General features: G+C 35.9%; 1 protein-coding gene across 12 annotated transcripts in view; it reads right to left on the bottom strand.

The window, feature by feature from the left end:
• dab1.L (Dab, reelin signal transducer, homolog 1 L homeolog) overlaps window positions 1-17844 on the bottom strand; it is a 425953-nt gene continuing 408109 nt past the window's right edge. For 8 of the 12 annotated variants that reach the window (XM_018258282.2, XM_041590414.1, XM_018258284.2 and 5 more), the window contains 5 exons: window positions 16153-16261; window positions 10108-10641; window positions 5536-5663; window positions 4605-4700; window positions 1-1183 (listed from right to left, as the gene is read on the bottom strand). In XM_018258282.2, the coding sequence (XP_018113771.1) occupies window positions 4620-4700; window positions 5536-5663; window positions 10108-10641; window positions 16153-16261 (852 nt within the window). In that variant the 3' untranslated portion in view covers window positions 1-1183; window positions 4605-4619. The remainder of the gene's footprint in view (window positions 1184-4604; window positions 4701-5535; window positions 5664-10107; window positions 10642-16152; window positions 16262-17844) is intronic. The other 4 variants (XM_041590415.1, XM_041590417.1, XM_041590420.1 and 1 more) reach the window with 2 other exon arrangements.

Genomic DNA, 17844 nt, shown 5'->3' with positions numbered 1-17844 from the left:
TTAAAATCATCATACAAGGATCCTCATTCAGTTTATTAGTTTCTGACAAGCTAATTACTCTGTACTTGAAAAAAACCATGTGATATGAAACCTGAAAATGACACACCTTCCAATCACTGACATTCGCTATCTTGCTACAGTGTAATGGCAATATTAAACCATTTGTCATTAATACTCATATTTACAAAATCTGTCATTGTATGTTAATTACTTAAAGCCTTTTCCATTTGAAGAGTTTAATGTTACAATTATAAAATAAAAATCCAATTTTTTCCCCTAATGTACAAAAGAGACAGAATTGGGTAATCTAATCACAGATTCTCTTATAGCAAAAGTCATGCCTTTAAAGTCCCCAGAGAAAGTATATTCCATTTGTATCCACCATTTGGATATGTTCCAGAGTTTTTTAGGCAAATATTCATTCTTCAAAAATGGCACACATAGGAGTCTGCATAGCTTTTCAGCAGCAAGGTACCAGGTAAGGAAGCATCCTCAATTCTATAATTTGAAAGTCTTTTTTGTAAATCTATGAATCACATTTGGCAACTTTCCATGTAGACCATAAAAGTTAATATAGCTCTTCTTCTACTGCTGAGTTTAATGGGACAACATTATAAAAAAAATTGTGTATTTTGAGCCTTCCTCCCCACTCCCAACCCATATAAAGAGGGTCATCATATGAAATAAAATAATATGTCTTTCAGTGAGACTCTTCTTTAGGTGCTGCTTAAAAAAAGCTTCCACGAGGAACAACAGTGCAATGTTCAGCCTCCATAATCCTCTGTGGTACTGCTGCTACATTGGGGTTTCTGCATTATTTATAATATATAAGACTATAAAAACGTTTGAAAGAAAAATGATAAAGTAAGTTAAAATATTCAGCTTGCATTGTTCCCATTAGAGAAGTAAAATGGTCAAAATTAGGGAATATGAACAAATCAAAAGTTGTCTTCCATGTCATTGCCTTTTGGGACATTGGTGTTGAAAGAGAGAGAGAGAGACTATCCTTTGCGCTGTCTTTGCCACAAAACTCAGTAAACTGTTAAAACCCATTGTTGTGGTCAGTTGAAAGGATCCTGCAAGTGCCAATAGCTAGCCAGGTGTTCAGTCACTTCTTCAAGCACTATAAATGCTATTTCTTCGGTCTCTGGATCTGGGCATAGAGTGACTCTTCTGATCTGATCTAAACCAACAGGAAAATAACTAATGTTAAGTAATGTCAATATAAACTTTAGACAATATGCATTACATTTTGTGTGATTTTAGAAACAGTAATAAAAAAGTTTCAATTTTGAGAAAAGACACACTAGTCTCATTTATATTATGGCTATGACATGCAGTACTTTCACCACTTCCTCTGTTCCTGTAAAATATGTTTTCTTAGTCTTTGAACAATTCTTTTAACCCTCTGACCAATGTTGTCCAATGGAAGGCTCACAGGCAAGCCCTCAAAGGGATTCTGAGGGCTGAACATATCCAGATGCACTCTTTACCAAATGTATTTGGATACCCCTTTTAAAACTGTATGTCCTCAGAACACTCAACGGTGAATTCCAAACTGTCTCTGGAAACATCATCAGCAAAATAACTGTTTAACACTAGGATGTGTGTTTTATAGGGGCTCACCATGAAAAACAAACCCAGTCCATTATTTCTCCTCCTCCAAACATAATAGTTGGAATTAAACATTCAAGCAGATACCCTTGCATAAACTAAATCTATCTATCAGATTATCAAATGGTGAAGAGTCATCATACAGAGAACATATTTTTCACTGCTTTGAATCCACACACAAAACATAAATATAATGTAGGTCAGCACCATTGAATTCTATAGCAGTGGAAATGTTCTCTAGAGCAGTGTTCCCGAAATAGTGGCCATGAGTAACATGTTGCTCACCAACCCATTGAATGTTGCTCCCAGTGGCCTCAAAGCTGGTGCTTATTCTTAAATTCCTGGGTTGAAGGCAAGCTTTAGTTCCATAAAAAACATGTGTACTGTCAAACACAGTCTCTTGTAAGCTACTAGTTCACATAGGGCCTACCAATGGCCAATCACAGCCCATTTTTGGCAGCCCAATGAAATTTTTTAATACTTGTGTTGCTCCCCAATATTTTGTACATTTGAATTTGGCTCATGGGTGAAAAATGGTTGGGTTAATGAATCATGCTTCACCATCAATTGGTTTAAATAACTAGTCCCAGTTTGGCCAATGACAGAAGAGCAATACCTGCCTGTAAGTGGAAGAGAAATAATGGTCTGAGGCTGTTTTTTATGATTTGAGCTTGGACCAAAGGCACCTCTGATGAAAGCAACCCTTATTGCAACTGCATATAGTTACATTCTTGACAATATATACTTTCTAATTAAGCATGAGATATTGGACTTTTCATATTAATTATATTACAATTATTATAAGTATTCTTAAAATGTTTGATCAGACTAATAGGAGTATGTTTATTTTACTAAGTACCTAATTAAAATATTTCTATCTATAGTAACCATTCAAAAACAACAGCATAAAATACTCCCCAAACACCTTTTTACTTATACAGTTTCATTCATTATGTGTACTTTCTAGTCTCAGTTTGCACCGACGATTGGGAAATGGTTGTTTCTATGAACTGAAATATTTCTAGAAGTATTTAATAAAATAAAATTGTTCCTAAATGTAACATAATGTGACACAGCTTCTACTCAAGAAAAATTGATGTCATGCCAGCCCAGTAAACAAAGTGAGTTCACTACAGAACTGGTTTGCTGAGGAGGGAGAGGAAGAACCTGATAGGTCTACAAGGAGCCTTGACATTAACCCAACTGAACATTTGTGGGATAAAAAATCCCACCAATTATGTTCCAAAATCTAATGGAAAGCCTCCCAGAAGAGTAGATGTTATTGTAGCAAAATGAAGGCCCAACTTCATTTAAATACCCTTAGCTTTAGTATGAGATATTAGACGGGCATCGTTTGGGCTTATTTTGTAATCCAGTGTACCTGTATATATTAATTAGATTTGAGGGTGAAAATAAGGAAATTGTTAAAATTTGCCAGAATCAAGGAAACACAATCTGATTAATCAAGTATGGCTAACTGGATAAGGGAAAGACACAATTTTAACCTTCTTCATTTCCTTCATAAATAGCCAAAGGGGTATTGTAGCTTGGGTCAATGCTCCAGTGATAAAAAGGTAAATGCATAGGTGAATAAGGTGATTTTTGAAAACAGGTAGAACAGTTATTAGTGAACTATTCCGCAGCTTCATACACAGGCCCCTGGAACATATAGAATGCTATTACCCAATGCCTGCCACAGATAATCAATAAAAAAATAAGGTACTATTGTCTTGTGTCACAGAACTGTGTATTCAGTTAGATTGAGTTTCCGGCACTTCCAGTAAACAAAAATAACACAATAGGTCCCTAGGCTTAACATTAGCTATCTGGGCTTAAACATTGTACAAAGCTGCGGTACATCACTGGCAGAAAATCTCTATCCATATTGTTACAACTATTGCAATTATAAATGCCATTCAGTGTAACAATAACAATACACAGCCATACAGTACTTTGTTTCATAGGTCATCGATGGGTTAAAGAGTTCAAATATCCATTCAATCATGTTGACCTATGCAATGTGCAACTGACCAGTCTGTCAGTAAGTAAATTAACAGATAAGTGGTTTTGTTAAAATAACCATTGCTTTAATTTTTTCACTATAGCTTATAATTTTGGGGGGATTATTATTTATACCATAAAGGAGTAGATCAGGTGTTTAATTGACACTATCCCTCCAAATTTCACCTACTACCAGAAGGCACACACTTATTCTGACATAACCTAAGGTGAAAAGGCAAGGTCAATATGAAACATTCACTTGGGGGCATATTTATCAAGGGTCGAATTTTGAATTGAAAAAACTTCGAAATTCGAATTCAAAAAGACCAACCGTCATTAAGCCGAAGTTTTTTTTTGTCGAAGAGGTCCATTTTTGATCGAATAGGTCCGTATTCGGCCGAATTCGAATCGTGTGAATCGAAGGAATAGCGCATTCGATTGAATTCAATTCAAAGTTTTCCCCAAAAAATTTTTGATTTTTCTAAGTCCACCAGTTGACTCCAATTAGGTTCTTGGGGGTCCCCCATAGGCTAAAACAGCAATTCGGCAGGTATTGATGGCGAATGGTCGAAGTCGAAGAGACGTACATGATAAATTTCGATATTCTAATTTTTTAAATCTTTTCAAATTCGAATTGAATTTGGACTATTCCCTAGTTCGAAGTAAACAAAAAACTAAATTCGAATTTTTATCATTTGAAAATTCACCTCGACCTCTGATAAATCTCCCCCTTGATGTAGGCAGGTGATTAATAAACCACATCCTCATTCCCAAATGAAGCAATAATCATTTAACAGAACCATTAAGGGAAGTAGAAAAATTATATCTTGGACAAACCATGCAGGATACAGCACAAGCTAAGGGTAACATAAATCAAGGTGGTGTGAATCATGCGCAAAGGGAATATGAAGAATATAATTGGAAATGTGTGAAAAGGAGTGTAAATGAAGGGATACAACAAGAATAAGAGAAAAGAGAAAGGTACCTACCGCCAGCTGTGCTATCTAGCTACCGACCTGTGGGCTTATAGCATCACCACTGGGCTCACCTAGGTCAGTGCAGGTTGAGGCCTGAGATGCATCAGGCTAAAATACAAGAACAATAACACTCATTTTGCTAGACAGTGAAAGAGTAGACATGTTAGAAAAAGAGCAAGATTAAAGCATTTAGGGGGAATTGTAATAAAAGTCTGTAACGGAAAAAATATTCGCAAGTCGAAAAGTTATGCCTCTGTGCGAACAAATTTGCCTTTGTGCGAATTTAATATAGCTTTTGCGAACCCGGAAACTGTTTAGCGACCACTTCTGACATTGGAAGAAGGTTTGTGAATTTTATAGCTAGCACCAGTGCGCAGTGAATGTGAAACTTCTTACTGAAAAAGTTCTTACGTTTGCTCCAAAAGATTACGACACCTTCAAGCACTTCTTAAAAGTGGGCAATGCACAATTTAAATTTGCAATACGCAATTAAAATTCGCAATGTAATAACATTTAAGAAAGAGTATTACATTGCAAAATGAAACTTTTTATTCTTATTTGTGCTATTTGTTTTGCTCTTTGCGACTTTTATTACATTCCCCCATTAGTTTGCAAGACAAGAGAGTTTTTTTTTTAATTTGAGCAGAAGCTCAAAAATCCTAAATTGATGCCAAGTAAGTATATTTCATTTCGAAAATATATACCCATGTATCTCTTAGTCCTTGCACATTCTGTACAAGCTCAAGCACAAAGCAGCTACCAGCTACTTACATATTCTGCTATGGATAAAGAATTCACAATATCAAACAACACTCCTGCTTAAAATAACAGAGCAGACGGTAACATTTGGGGATTTTTTTCTACATTTCTTTCAGCTTCTACAATATATTATCGAGTAGAATGTATTGTCTGGGGAATCAGCTTTTATCTTAGAGGGACTTACTGCATCTTGTTCTCCACTTTTACTTGGACTTTCAAAGCCTTCTTCAAAGATGTCATCAGGAATGGGATCGCTTGTGTGAGACGCTGAGGATTTAGAAGGAGAGCTCTGCCTCGGGGCTGGGGTTGGCGCTAGGTAGAGAGATGACATTGGCAACAATTAGCGGACGCATACACATTCAAGTGAAAATGGAGTTGCCCTGTTTACTGCACATATTAAAATGACATTGAGAAGGAACAGGGTTTTGGAGGACACGGTTAGGTAAAGATAAAAGAATCATTTGTTAAAAGATAGATAAAAGAATAGGGACTGCTATGAAATCCATATTTCATTTTATATTACAGATTTGCCTGCCAGAAGTTAAACAGACTCCATCAAATTCTTTTTGGAGTCACTGGTTTGAAACTAATAATTTCCCTCTGCAGGCTGCTCGCTGTCGAGACTGGTTGAGAAACATTTTTCATATAGAAACAAATACATTCATCATGTAGCTGTAGTTTATGCAGGGAAAATATTTAAACTTTCACAATGTGTTCTCAATTCATATTCAAGCATAACAGAGTGACTTATCACTTAGCTTTCTATAATTAAAGTTGTGCTGCTGGTAATATTACGGAGAAAATGTCAAAAACCCAAGGGTATACCAAGTGCATGTGTAACAGGGCATGGGGGTTAATGTCTATATGCCAAAGTGGAATCACTAAAGAAATAAAATGCAGAATAGTGTACAACTAGTCAGTTATGTAGGATACTAGTTCTCCGCCCATTAGTTTTCTTGCATTTCTGTCAGAGGTCTTTGAAAATGACCCCTAGGGGGTTATTTATCAAAGTCCGAATTTATCTCAATAATTTCTGCTACAAACTCCGATCAAATCCGCTCAGATATTTTACGTTTATTTATTATTACATTTTCCCCAAAATTTGCTTTGCCAAAAATTCGGGGTATTGCACAAAACCCAGAACACATCAAAAAATCATTGGGACTTCTCACATTGACTTATTTGCAACCTCGACAGCTCTGAGATACCGGATTTTCAGATTTGGATTTTTTATCCTCAGGGTTTAATAAATTCCGAATTTTTTTTTGTAATTTTTGCATTCAGAGATTAGTAAATAACCCCCTATAGTGACTCATTGACATGAGTAATAAAGTAATACAGTATAGGCAGTGATTAGCCCCTAAAGGCACAAATACATATTAACAGAAATCATGTAAGTGACAAGGAATCATGATGTGGACATTGCTAGAAGAGATAGCCATAACATCTTCATAAATCCACATAATCCACAAGCAGCAAACATAAAATTGCATATATTTGATTGTAAACATTTTGAGAGGAAAGCAATCTTAATCAATTATAGTGTATGATAAACATCTAATCTGCTTTGGTGATATGTGCATAGGGAGATCTGGAGAGTTTTCCTGCACCATTTTTAAACTCACCCTAAACACAGAGCATCAGAGGGCTGGAAAATGCCACAATTCTCACTTGCGCAAGCACTGGAACTTGTCAGGAAATTCCGTCTAAAAGTTTGGACTAATGTATAGTCTAACAAGCATTTGTACTCTACTTTCAATTGGGTCTTAGAGGAGACAATGGTAGTAAGTGATAGAGCCACAAGGCCATCAGTATCAGGAAGCAGAGTCGGATAAGAATGATAGCATTAGGGACAGGCATATAAGGCTAAAGTCTGATGGCAAAAGGATTTAAAAAATTCCAGGCACAGTTAAAGGGATCCTGTCATCTGAAAACATGTTTTTTTCAAAACACACCAGTTAATAGTGCTACTCCAGCAGAATTCTGCACTGAAATCCATTTCTCAAAAGAGCAAACAGATTTTTTTTTATATTCAGTTTTGAAATCTGACATGGGGCTAGACATTTTGTCAATTTTCCAGCTGCCCCCAGTCATGTGACTTGTGCCTGCACTTTAGGAGAGAAATGCTTTCTGGCAGGCTGCTGTTTTTCCTTCTCAATGTAACTGAATGTGTCTCAGTGGGACATGGGTTTTTACTATTGAGTGTTGTTCTCAGATCTACCAGGCAGCTGTTATCTTGTGTTAGGGAGCTGCTATCTGGTTACCTTCCCATTGTTCTTTTGTTTGGCTGCTGGGGTGAAAATGGAGGGGGTAATATCACTCCAACTTGCAGTACAGCAGTAAAGAGTGATTGAAGTTTATCAGAGCACAAGTCACATGACTTGGGGCAGCTGGGAAATTGACAATATGTCTAGCCCCATGTCAGATTTCAAAACTGAATATAAAAAAACCTGCACTATTTTTTTTCCATGACAGTATCCCTTTAAGGACAGGCAGTGATCAGAATAGTAAGAAACAGACCACGGGTCAATAAACTGAAATATCAGGTAAAACACAACCAGAAACTTAGCAAGTACAAACTAAAATCAGGCTTTGAAACCCACGTTTGGAGTGACTATTTCTAATTTTGCACCCCACGCAGCTGCCTTACAGTGACTTGCAACATTTTGAGACTACAGTTGTAACAATGAAAAACACATTGGTCAAAAGAGCAAAATCCCTGTGTCATCATTAGTTGAGTTGCTTCTTGAATGGATAATAGTTTGGATGAAAGTGGCTACATGGGAGTCTTTTTTTTGCTATGAAGAACAGTTGTACAATAGTGGACAGAAGCTTCTCTAACAAGACAGGGCAATATATATGCCTGTGCAGAGATAAAAAAAAACCCTTGTAATTTTATTGTCATTTTGACTTCCCATTAACTTCAATGCATTTGGCAAATTTTTGATGAAATTTCAGTTTCACTCATCACTAGTAATTATTTTGTGAAACTTTAGCAAAAGTGATGGGTGAATTTAACAGACAGGCAGAAATTCATGGTGAATTTCCGAATTTTGCCACCGGGAATAAATCCACAAATTTTGCCGCAAAACATTCTCCGGCGTCAAAGTTTTTTGATTACGATGGTGTCAAAATTCTCGTTTCGCAAATTTTGCCGGAAATTCGTGAATTTTTGGGCGGAGCGAAACGGGAGAAATTCTCTCATCACTAGTGCATATAAATCTCAGTAAGTAAAATGTCTTTCTAAAACATTTAAATGAAAATAATATTTCAGGTTTGAATTTATTAGCACACTTATTTACCCAGTTGATTATTAAATAAACATCCTATTTTCCTCGTAAATATAGATAGGTATAGCGCCTTTCAGCATATTTTTATTAGCAGCTGCCATATTCCAAACATGCCATTAGTTTTCTTACACATATTTTGCTGTTTTATTACTTAAGTATCTTTTCCCAGTTATCAGTATGGCAACTTCAAATCAACTGTGTAAATTCAAACATGTAGCATGCTTGAAATGGTTTAGATGTAAAATTAAGGCAATAGCACACTCTTATTTCATTAATGTAATTTTTTTCTATGAAAACTATGGAGATCAAATTAGTTAAAATCACTTGCCACTGTTGTTAATGGCAAGGGTTTAGTTCATATGCCATGGGAGGGAGCACTGCAAATGGCATTGGCCCCTGTGAGGACTATACAAATAAGAGTAACAGGGTTCCGTGCCCTTATACTTCATTGTCTAATTAAGGGATACTAAATATGAAAATATGATTTTTATAATACTAGTCTCCTTCACTGGCCGAAGACAACAGGTTAATTTTTTTCCAGACTGCTTAAAGATGTGGGATATGGAAGACAAATAGGCACCCCCTGGAATGCAATGAGAAAGTTGACGATCAATGGAAGACACAAGGTGCTGGGAGCTCCTGCACTGAACAGTGCTCTGCTTTACATCTGAATGCAGCATAGGGTGCAGAACACTGATGCAGCCCTAGAAGGGTTAGGAAGAAGAATATACTGCTCCAAGGGCTGAGATTCTGCTGCCTTAATAATCCTTTTGTAGTGCCTAAACATTCATAAATGAGGACTAATATGTCTAGGTTGCTGGGGGTTTTTTTTACCATAGAAAAAACTTTTTTCACCCTTTAAAAATTCTTTATTTTCCTGTTACGTTTATAAAAACGACACCAGCCATTGTTTGTTTATCATTAGACATTAAGCCAAAGAACATTTATTAATCCAAATAGTTTTCCACCTATAATAGAGCTATCCAAACACCTATCAAAATTGTAAGCCATTCAGTCAGTTTTGCTGCACATCTACATGGAGCAATGGAACTGATTGATCAGCACCATAGACCATATTTAATCATATTACTATGGAAGTATGGTCTCATCTTATTCCTGGTAACCAATAAACCCATACATGTGCCAATGGGTTTTAGCAATCTAGCATGATTTGAAGCAATGGACTCTAGTGCAGTTCCTCCAGTGTCTGCTTTGGAATCCATCATCTGTTCTCATTCCAGACTATTGTTCAGTAGAAAATGATTGAATTGGGGGATCTTGAATTCTGTTTTTAACTTGCTAAGAATTCTTTACACTACCTCTTCTAAACAGACTGTTTCTGCTAGTGTTTGAGAGTAGGTTTATGTTTCCCATATTTTTGTAATGAAATCAATTATTAAAACCACAAGTTAAATATTATACCAGTCTTTTTAATCTTCCAATGAATCAAACTCTCCACTACTCACGTGAATTGGTAGATGGTGATGTGGATGTCATAGGTGTCAAATTTAATTGTGAGATGTCAAAGTCATCGCAATCATCTGTATCCTGAACCAACCCAACTTTGTCAAAATAACTTGAGAAGGCCTCTGAGGTACACAAGAGGGAAGGCTGATCTGGGTTTCTTGATGGCACTGGAGGAGGATTTACCATCTGAAACATCTCTTTTCCTAGTTTATGTTCAGGTCGCAATGGACTTGATCTCATGGAGTCACTAGTTGGTTGCACAGCAGCTATAGGAGCATTGGTACCTTGATACATGGCTGCTTGAAAAGGCAAAACAGTTTGTGTTGGCATGAAGGCAGTGGGTGGAAACTGGCCAGGTAAAGTTGGCCATGGCTGTTGCTGAGTTGGGTAAAGGCCAGGTTGGGCCCAAGTAATTGTCTGGTTTCCCTGCATAACCTGAGCAACTTGAGGCTGGCCACTCAGGACCATTTGTGGTTGAACTAATGGTTGTTGTCCCCAGAATGATGACTGGACAGCTCCCATTGCAACATAACCTTAAAAACAACAACAAAACAACAAGTTAACAAGTCATGTGAATGAATGCTTTTAAGCAGCACAGAACTTCTTTTCATTTCCTATGGTACTAAAGTACTTTTATTTTCTATGTGCTTCCTTCTAATACAGTTCAGATTTTGTTGGATCTGTGTTTGTTATTATTTCTGCAGAATCTTTTTAAAATGTTATTTAAAACATGTTTGCATAAAGATACTTACAAGATCATTCAGTTGCACACTCACAAACTAAATGGACTTTGGTGGTCTGTTACCTCGTTCAGCAGTAACAGCATAGCACGAAAACATACATTTTATTAAAAAAACAATCTGCAGTGCTCTTCAAGTGTCTTTCATAAATAATTTTTCCACAAGTTAACATCCTTTGCACTTTTCTCAAAAACATATTTTTTTCACTGCAAAATAAAAATGCATGTATTATTTTTGGCTTGATCCCCTTTAAAATCTAGACATTGACAGTGACTTATAGTGTTCTGCCCAGGTTTAAAATGAATGTGTTCTGTGACAACATATTTATGCTGCAGTTTGACGCATTGGACATAGAAACATATCAATGAGCAGAGCAAAGAAGGGAACCAAAGAACCATGCGTCTGCATACAACCCAGTGCTTGTTAAGTCTTTCACATATTATTCCATCATCTATGTACGGTTACACATAAAAGAAAACCACAAGGTGTCAGTGTGGACCTACTCACACAAGACATGCTTTTACTTTCAACCACAGAAAACAAATGGCCAGTTATTCTTACCCTGCCGCTCCTTAACATGAAGCGCTAAGTACTTAGTTATATATTTACTGTACATATATATTAAACTGAACAATGAAATATACTGTAGTTGTGCTAGGAAAAGTGTCTAGTTGGAAATGCTAATGTTCCAGACATGTTTGCCTTTTATTTCCTACATGCAGTAAAGGCACAGGAACCTCTCTGCTGGAAATGAATGGAGCATTGTTTTGCCACTTTAAAATGCAACAACCATCATTAAATATACTGATATACTGATATAGTGCTGAAGTAGAAAGGAATAACTATTCTTTGCAAAATCATGATTTCTAACTGTCTTGATTGGCAAAAGCGTAAAGGAGAACTAAAGCTTAACTAAAGAAGCAGGGCTCTAACACCAGTTTGCTTAGCAAGAACATTTAATAAACAGCCATGTAGTATCAGCTCATACTGTATGACAGGCCAGTCTCATTTTCTACTTGATATTTTACAACAATCCCTAAGCTTAGCATCTTAACAGCTGCTCAGATCACAATGAGCAATTGGACAGAATCCAACATGGGAAGCCCCTGCTACAACTGTAAAGGCCTGGATAATTACTGTTATATAGATGCTGAAACCTTAGACTGGTTTAGTATACTCAGTATGTAAAATATGGCATTTCTAGCCATATTAATTTTTAGGGGTTAGTTCTGTAAGCTCTGCAAGAAGTGTACTGTACTGTTTTTAAACTCAACTAAGCTTCAACTTATAGCATCCCTTAACTGCTTTTGCTCAAGTACAATTCCCTGTGGTTAAGCAGTTCAAGGGACAGTATATTAGGCACTTTGAACTGCTAAGTAAAGTAATGTCCCTCCAGCATTTGATGAGCTATAACCTCTACCATTCCCCAACAAAATTCTGTGGGTGAAGGACTGGAGTTATAATTTATAAATAGGCAACAGGAAGACATATCTGTACAAGTACAATTCTGCAGTGTTGAGTTGTCTTGAGCTACAGTTCCCAGGATACCCTTGGAGTATTGGACGTCAGCAGGGACAGTAGCAGGAAAGCAACTGAATGATGTGCAATGCGGGGAAAGGACCTCAGGGTGCACTTGCCATGTATCAAATGGCAAGTTACTAGATTTTATATACTAACATATATTAACTCAAGATATTTGTACTTTGCTTTTAGTAGAGCAAATCAATATCCTGCTCCCAGAAAAGTACATTTTTCTTTATATGCTTACCACTTCTTTCTCAAGATTAAAATATTAAATTTTAAAATTGCATTCTGTTGAATTCTGTGATTTATATTATTACTAAAATAAGCATATATTTAATTGTTTATCAGATTCTGTATAGCCAGTGTGAAAGTGATGATTTGGCCCCATTCTTACTCCAAGTCAAGAGCAAATAAAACTCTCTGAATAATGAATTGGTCCTTTCCATTCTGTGTTATCTGCTATTATAATTAAAGAGAAGCTAATTACTGAGATGAACTGAACAGTTTCCTTTTTCTACCATGACTGTAAAGAATTCTGGAGTAAAAAAGGTTTTTATATTGCACATTGATTTGTTTTAAATAAATACAGTATTTAAAGGGGACCCGTCACCCCAAAAAATTATTCAAAATCCTATTTTATCACATTAGTCAAGCAAAATGAACTTTAATTACACTGTATAAATTATTTGAATCTTGTTTCCTTCAGTCTGGGAATTCATAATTATAGCAAACGGGCAGCAGCCATTTTGTGGACACTGTTCATCATCTCAAAATATTGTTTGTGCACCAGAATGGGGGACCCGATGTCCATCCCCATGTCCTGGCTGCACAATTTAATGGTAAAGAGAACGGGGGAATGTGGGGAGAGCAGTCATATCTAGGAAGTGCTGAATGGAAAGTGAAAGTAATTGTCTGCCCCGGGCATAGAGGAGGAGCAGACAATATTTGATTGACAGCTGAGATTTTTAAATGAGCTTACAACAGCTATGAATGCTTTAATAAAAAATAGAAATTGGATTTCATGTTTAATTTGAAAAGGACTTTTATTATACAGATTTGTGTGTCTGGGTGACAGGTCCACTTTAAGAATTTGGAATAACAGATAAATATGAGTTTCAATTGAGTTGAAAATGCTTTATCATGCTTATGGATTGTATATGCATTTTCCCCATAGGTAGCACTGCTAGAACATCCCATAGGAATGCCACTTGTTTTACAGTGCAAAATAATTTCTGATTGCAGCTTTAACAGCCTCAACTGCTATGTTTACTCTGCACATATCATTAGAAATATCTACAATATCTGACAAAAAGAACGTTTTCTCCCGTTTTCCCTCAGCACATTTGTGTTCATCCCCTGTTTACATGAGACATTAGTAATGAGTTTGGTTACATGGCCTGGCACTGCGTTTAAGCAAATCAAATGATTTCATTTACTTGATTGTCTGATGGAGCACGATCAATACTAAATCTTCTACCCAAAGGTTATTCATAGATTTTCCTTTTTCTTTGGTAATTTGCTTATGCTTGCTATCTCTAGAGAGCTGATTTGCTGCTGTGTTATGTGTCATGTCTACTTCGCTTTATAGGAGGTAAAAACAAGACAAAATAGAACTCATTTATAAACATAGGTGATAAATTGAAAAAGCGCAGTTGTCAATAGCAGCCAATTTGGTCTGTTTTCATGTTGCTTCAATCAGTGATTTTTTTTATACCAAACTCCTATACTGCCCAGACCATACCCTGTTTCAACCATAAAATATTCTATACAGTATATGGGCAATATGAGCATGCTTTTTTCCCAGATTCCAGGTCACGCACATGCCCATATACATTCAGTCCGTGAATGCGTGTGCCTTAGCATGGTGCCAGAATCGGGAATAGGAACCCAGTGCAGACTGCCACAGTACTGTGTGGGGATGTTTTTAAAGGTTACTTCATCCAAAGTGCGCATTTTGTCAGCACAACTGTGGTGGGGAAAATAGATTTTGACCAACAGGTGCCCGTTAAATGAGAAGGAAAGGCTAAAATTAAATAAGATTTATCAGAAAGATCTATATAAATAAACCAGTAAACCCTCAAAGTAAAGTTGCTCTGAGTCCTCACACACCACATTTCTATCCTTCTATTGTGTACACATGGGCTTCTGTATCAGACTTCCTTTTTTATGCTTAAACCTCCAGGGCAGGGCTTGAGCATGCTCAGTTTGCTCCTTTTTTCCTATTCCCCCCCTGCTGTAATCTGAACTGTTTTTTTTTTTAGTATTCGTGTTTTTTTATTCAGCAGCTCTCCAGCTCTCCAGTTTGCAGTTTCAGCAATCTGGTTGCTAGGGTCCAAATTACTTACAATCCTGCACTGATTTGAATAAGATACTGGAATATGAATAGGAGAGGGCATGAATAGAAAGATGAGTAATAAAAAGTAGAAATTACAATATATTTATAGACTTATAAAGCATTTCTTGTAGATGGGCTCAGTGACCCCCATTTGTAAGCTGAAAAGAGTCAGAAGAAGAAGGCAAACAATTCAAAAACAATAAAAAAAAAGAAAAATGAAGACCAATTGAAAAGTTGCTTAGAATAAGCCATACTTAAAGGTGAACCACCCCTTTAAGAATTAGCAACATTTGGATAAAAATGAAGACAGGAGAAGGATAGGATGGTGCAGGCGCATAAGTTAACAGCTTGTGGCTAATAAACCACAATTTGTAAACAAACTAGTTTTTCTTACTAATATTCATTGTAGTGGTGCTTTTTAGTTCTGAACAAGAGTAGAGGGCTTATTTACAATCTTAAATGAAATGTCCAATGTGCAATTTTGGATGAGACTTGCCAAGTTTTTTTTTATCCATGATGCAACACTTGTTCTCCTAATTCCAGCTGCAAGGGGAGCTGTGCAAGTCACAACTGCACATGATGCATCAAAAATAATGCAACTCCGTGTGTCAGCAAATAGCATGAATGGTGTGGTTAGCTTTTTTTAGAGTTGTGATTGTGTCACTTCCCCTGTTCAATATTAACATTTTAACAAATTTTTTGGCACAGGTCAGCTGATCTTATTAATGTAACCTGCTGGGAGAAATTTTGGACCCACCAAGAACTGTTTTTAATGATCTATACAAACATAGACACCTAAATGCTTTTTAGCCCAACACCAGACCATCCTAAGAGGTTTTAATAAGAATGCTGACACTTTTTCCTAATCCCAAATAAACACTGAACTGGCCCGTCCTACTAGTTCTGGACTTGTTTCATTACAACCTAAAGCCAGGTATGATATTACAGAGTATGTTTTGCAGGGGAGCATAAAGAAATAATAGTTACTGTTCACTTCTAATGCCTTAATATCCATGGGAATAAACAAGGGAGATGTTTTAAGAAGAGAAAAATCTAAAACATGAAGCAGATGGCAAAAACTTTGCAACATAAATATACATTTCTGAATGTGGAGTCAGATCTATACTCAGCAAAAAATATTCAAAAAGCAAAAACTCAGCAAGATTCAAATGCAGCTAAATATTTCTCTTCCCTTCTGTATCATTTAACTCTCCCCTTCACTTTAGTTTTTTTTGTCCAGTGACTATTTAATGCAGTTACTGAAGGTGGGTAGAGAATTCAACAATATTTGTTATTCTGTATGCCCTGATTCTGTTGCACACTTCTTTGAAACATGTTGCTGGTTTAACAATATGAGGAGAGAATGAAATAACATCATAATATACCATTTCATTTAAACTATCTTTTTTGTGTATATCTCCAAAATAACATGGGCTGTTTTTCACCTGACGGTACAGCAACGGGATTGTAAGGGAGAGTTCCAAATATATGAACAGGGGCAGGGTGTAGCTGAGATGAACATGTCATAAAGGCATCACCTGGAGTCGCTGGGGTCTACAAGAGAGTAAACAGGGGAGAAATTGTGTTACAAAAGGCAATGGCACTTCAAATAACATATGGTATTGGTTGTCATAAAGCTTGAATATGAAGTTAATATAATGTTATCTCGAGGACATGTAATATGTATTATGACATCCCTTGGTTAAAATAGCCTGGGCATAAATTTCTGAACTTAGATTTCATGTCTTGGTTAACACAGCTATTTCATTGTTGTGGGAAATGGAAAGACTCATACAATCACATAAACATCTATATAGTCATTATATTACCCAGTGCTCCTTTATACATTCTTCTTTAACTCAAAATGTGCAGCAAATACATATAATTATTTTAAAAGGAATTAACTAGATACCCCAAGCAGTATAATTAGCACATAACCATTCGCAGGTATGGCATCCCTTATAGAGAAACCTGTTATCCAGAAAGCTCCAAATTGTTTTCAACAAATAATCCTAATTTAAAAAAAAGGATTTCCTTTTTTCTATAATAATAAAACAGTACCTTATACTTAATGATAAATAAGATTCACAAATACATATTGGTGGTTAAAATAATCCAAAAGTTGTTTCTCTAAAATGTATATTAGAAAAATTAAGGTATGGTGATCCAAATTACAAAACAACAGGTCCCGAACATTCGATACAACAAAACCTATACCTGTAATGCTCTAACTGACAAAACAAATTTCCAAAAGGTCCAGTTGCAATCATCTTAACCCAAAATTATATTCTGCTATTTTGAGCAATCACACAGACCAATATTCTGATTGAATATATATTGACAATACTGAACTTTCAACTAATTACCCTGCTTGCAGTTTATATGGTATAGCCTGCCAAATGCAGACCAAAAGCAACAAATACTTATTATACTAAGCTTATGATATTATTAATAATGCATTAATCAATTAGCTTAAGATATAGTGTGACCATAAAAATTCAAACTAACCTTTCTGGTCTGCAATATGTAAAGAATGAGGGGGTTATTTATCAAAGGTCAAGTTTTAGAGGTTTCTGATGGTTTTTATACCTCAAATGTTTTCTGATTTATTAAAAAACTAGAAAGTAAAAAACTCAAGTCAGTGTAGTCAGGGTGAAAACTCGAATATTTGAATTAATCAAGTTTCTCAAAACATGGAAGATTGAATTAATTGAGTTAATTAATTAATTAATTTTCGGTAAAAAACAACTGAACCTTTTATAAATAATGCCCTTAATGTTATATGTTATAAATGTTATATGATTTCACCTTGGTTAAATAATTAAAACATTACATTTTGCAATACAGGTATGGGACCTGTTATCTAGAATGCTTGGGACCTGGGGTTTTACAGATATCTAATCTTTCGATAATTTGGATCTTCATACCTTAAGATTGCTGGAAAATCATGTAAACATTAAATAAACCCAATTGGCTAGTTTTGCTTCCAGTAACTATTAATGATATCTTAGTTTGGATCAAGTCCAAGGTACTATTTTATTATTAAAGAGAACAATGTAATCATTTTAAAAAATGTGGATTATTTGGCAAAAATGTAGTCTACTGGAGAGAGTTTTCTGGATAACGAGTTTCTGGCT

The sequence above is a fragment of the Xenopus laevis genome, chromosome 4L (assembly GCF_017654675.1).
Source record: "Xenopus laevis strain J_2021 chromosome 4L, Xenopus_laevis_v10.1, whole genome shotgun sequence".
In the NCBI taxonomy this organism is placed as follows: Eukaryota; Metazoa; Chordata; class Amphibia; order Anura; family Pipidae; genus Xenopus; species Xenopus laevis.
This window is presented reverse-complemented; position numbering and strand designations above follow the sequence as displayed.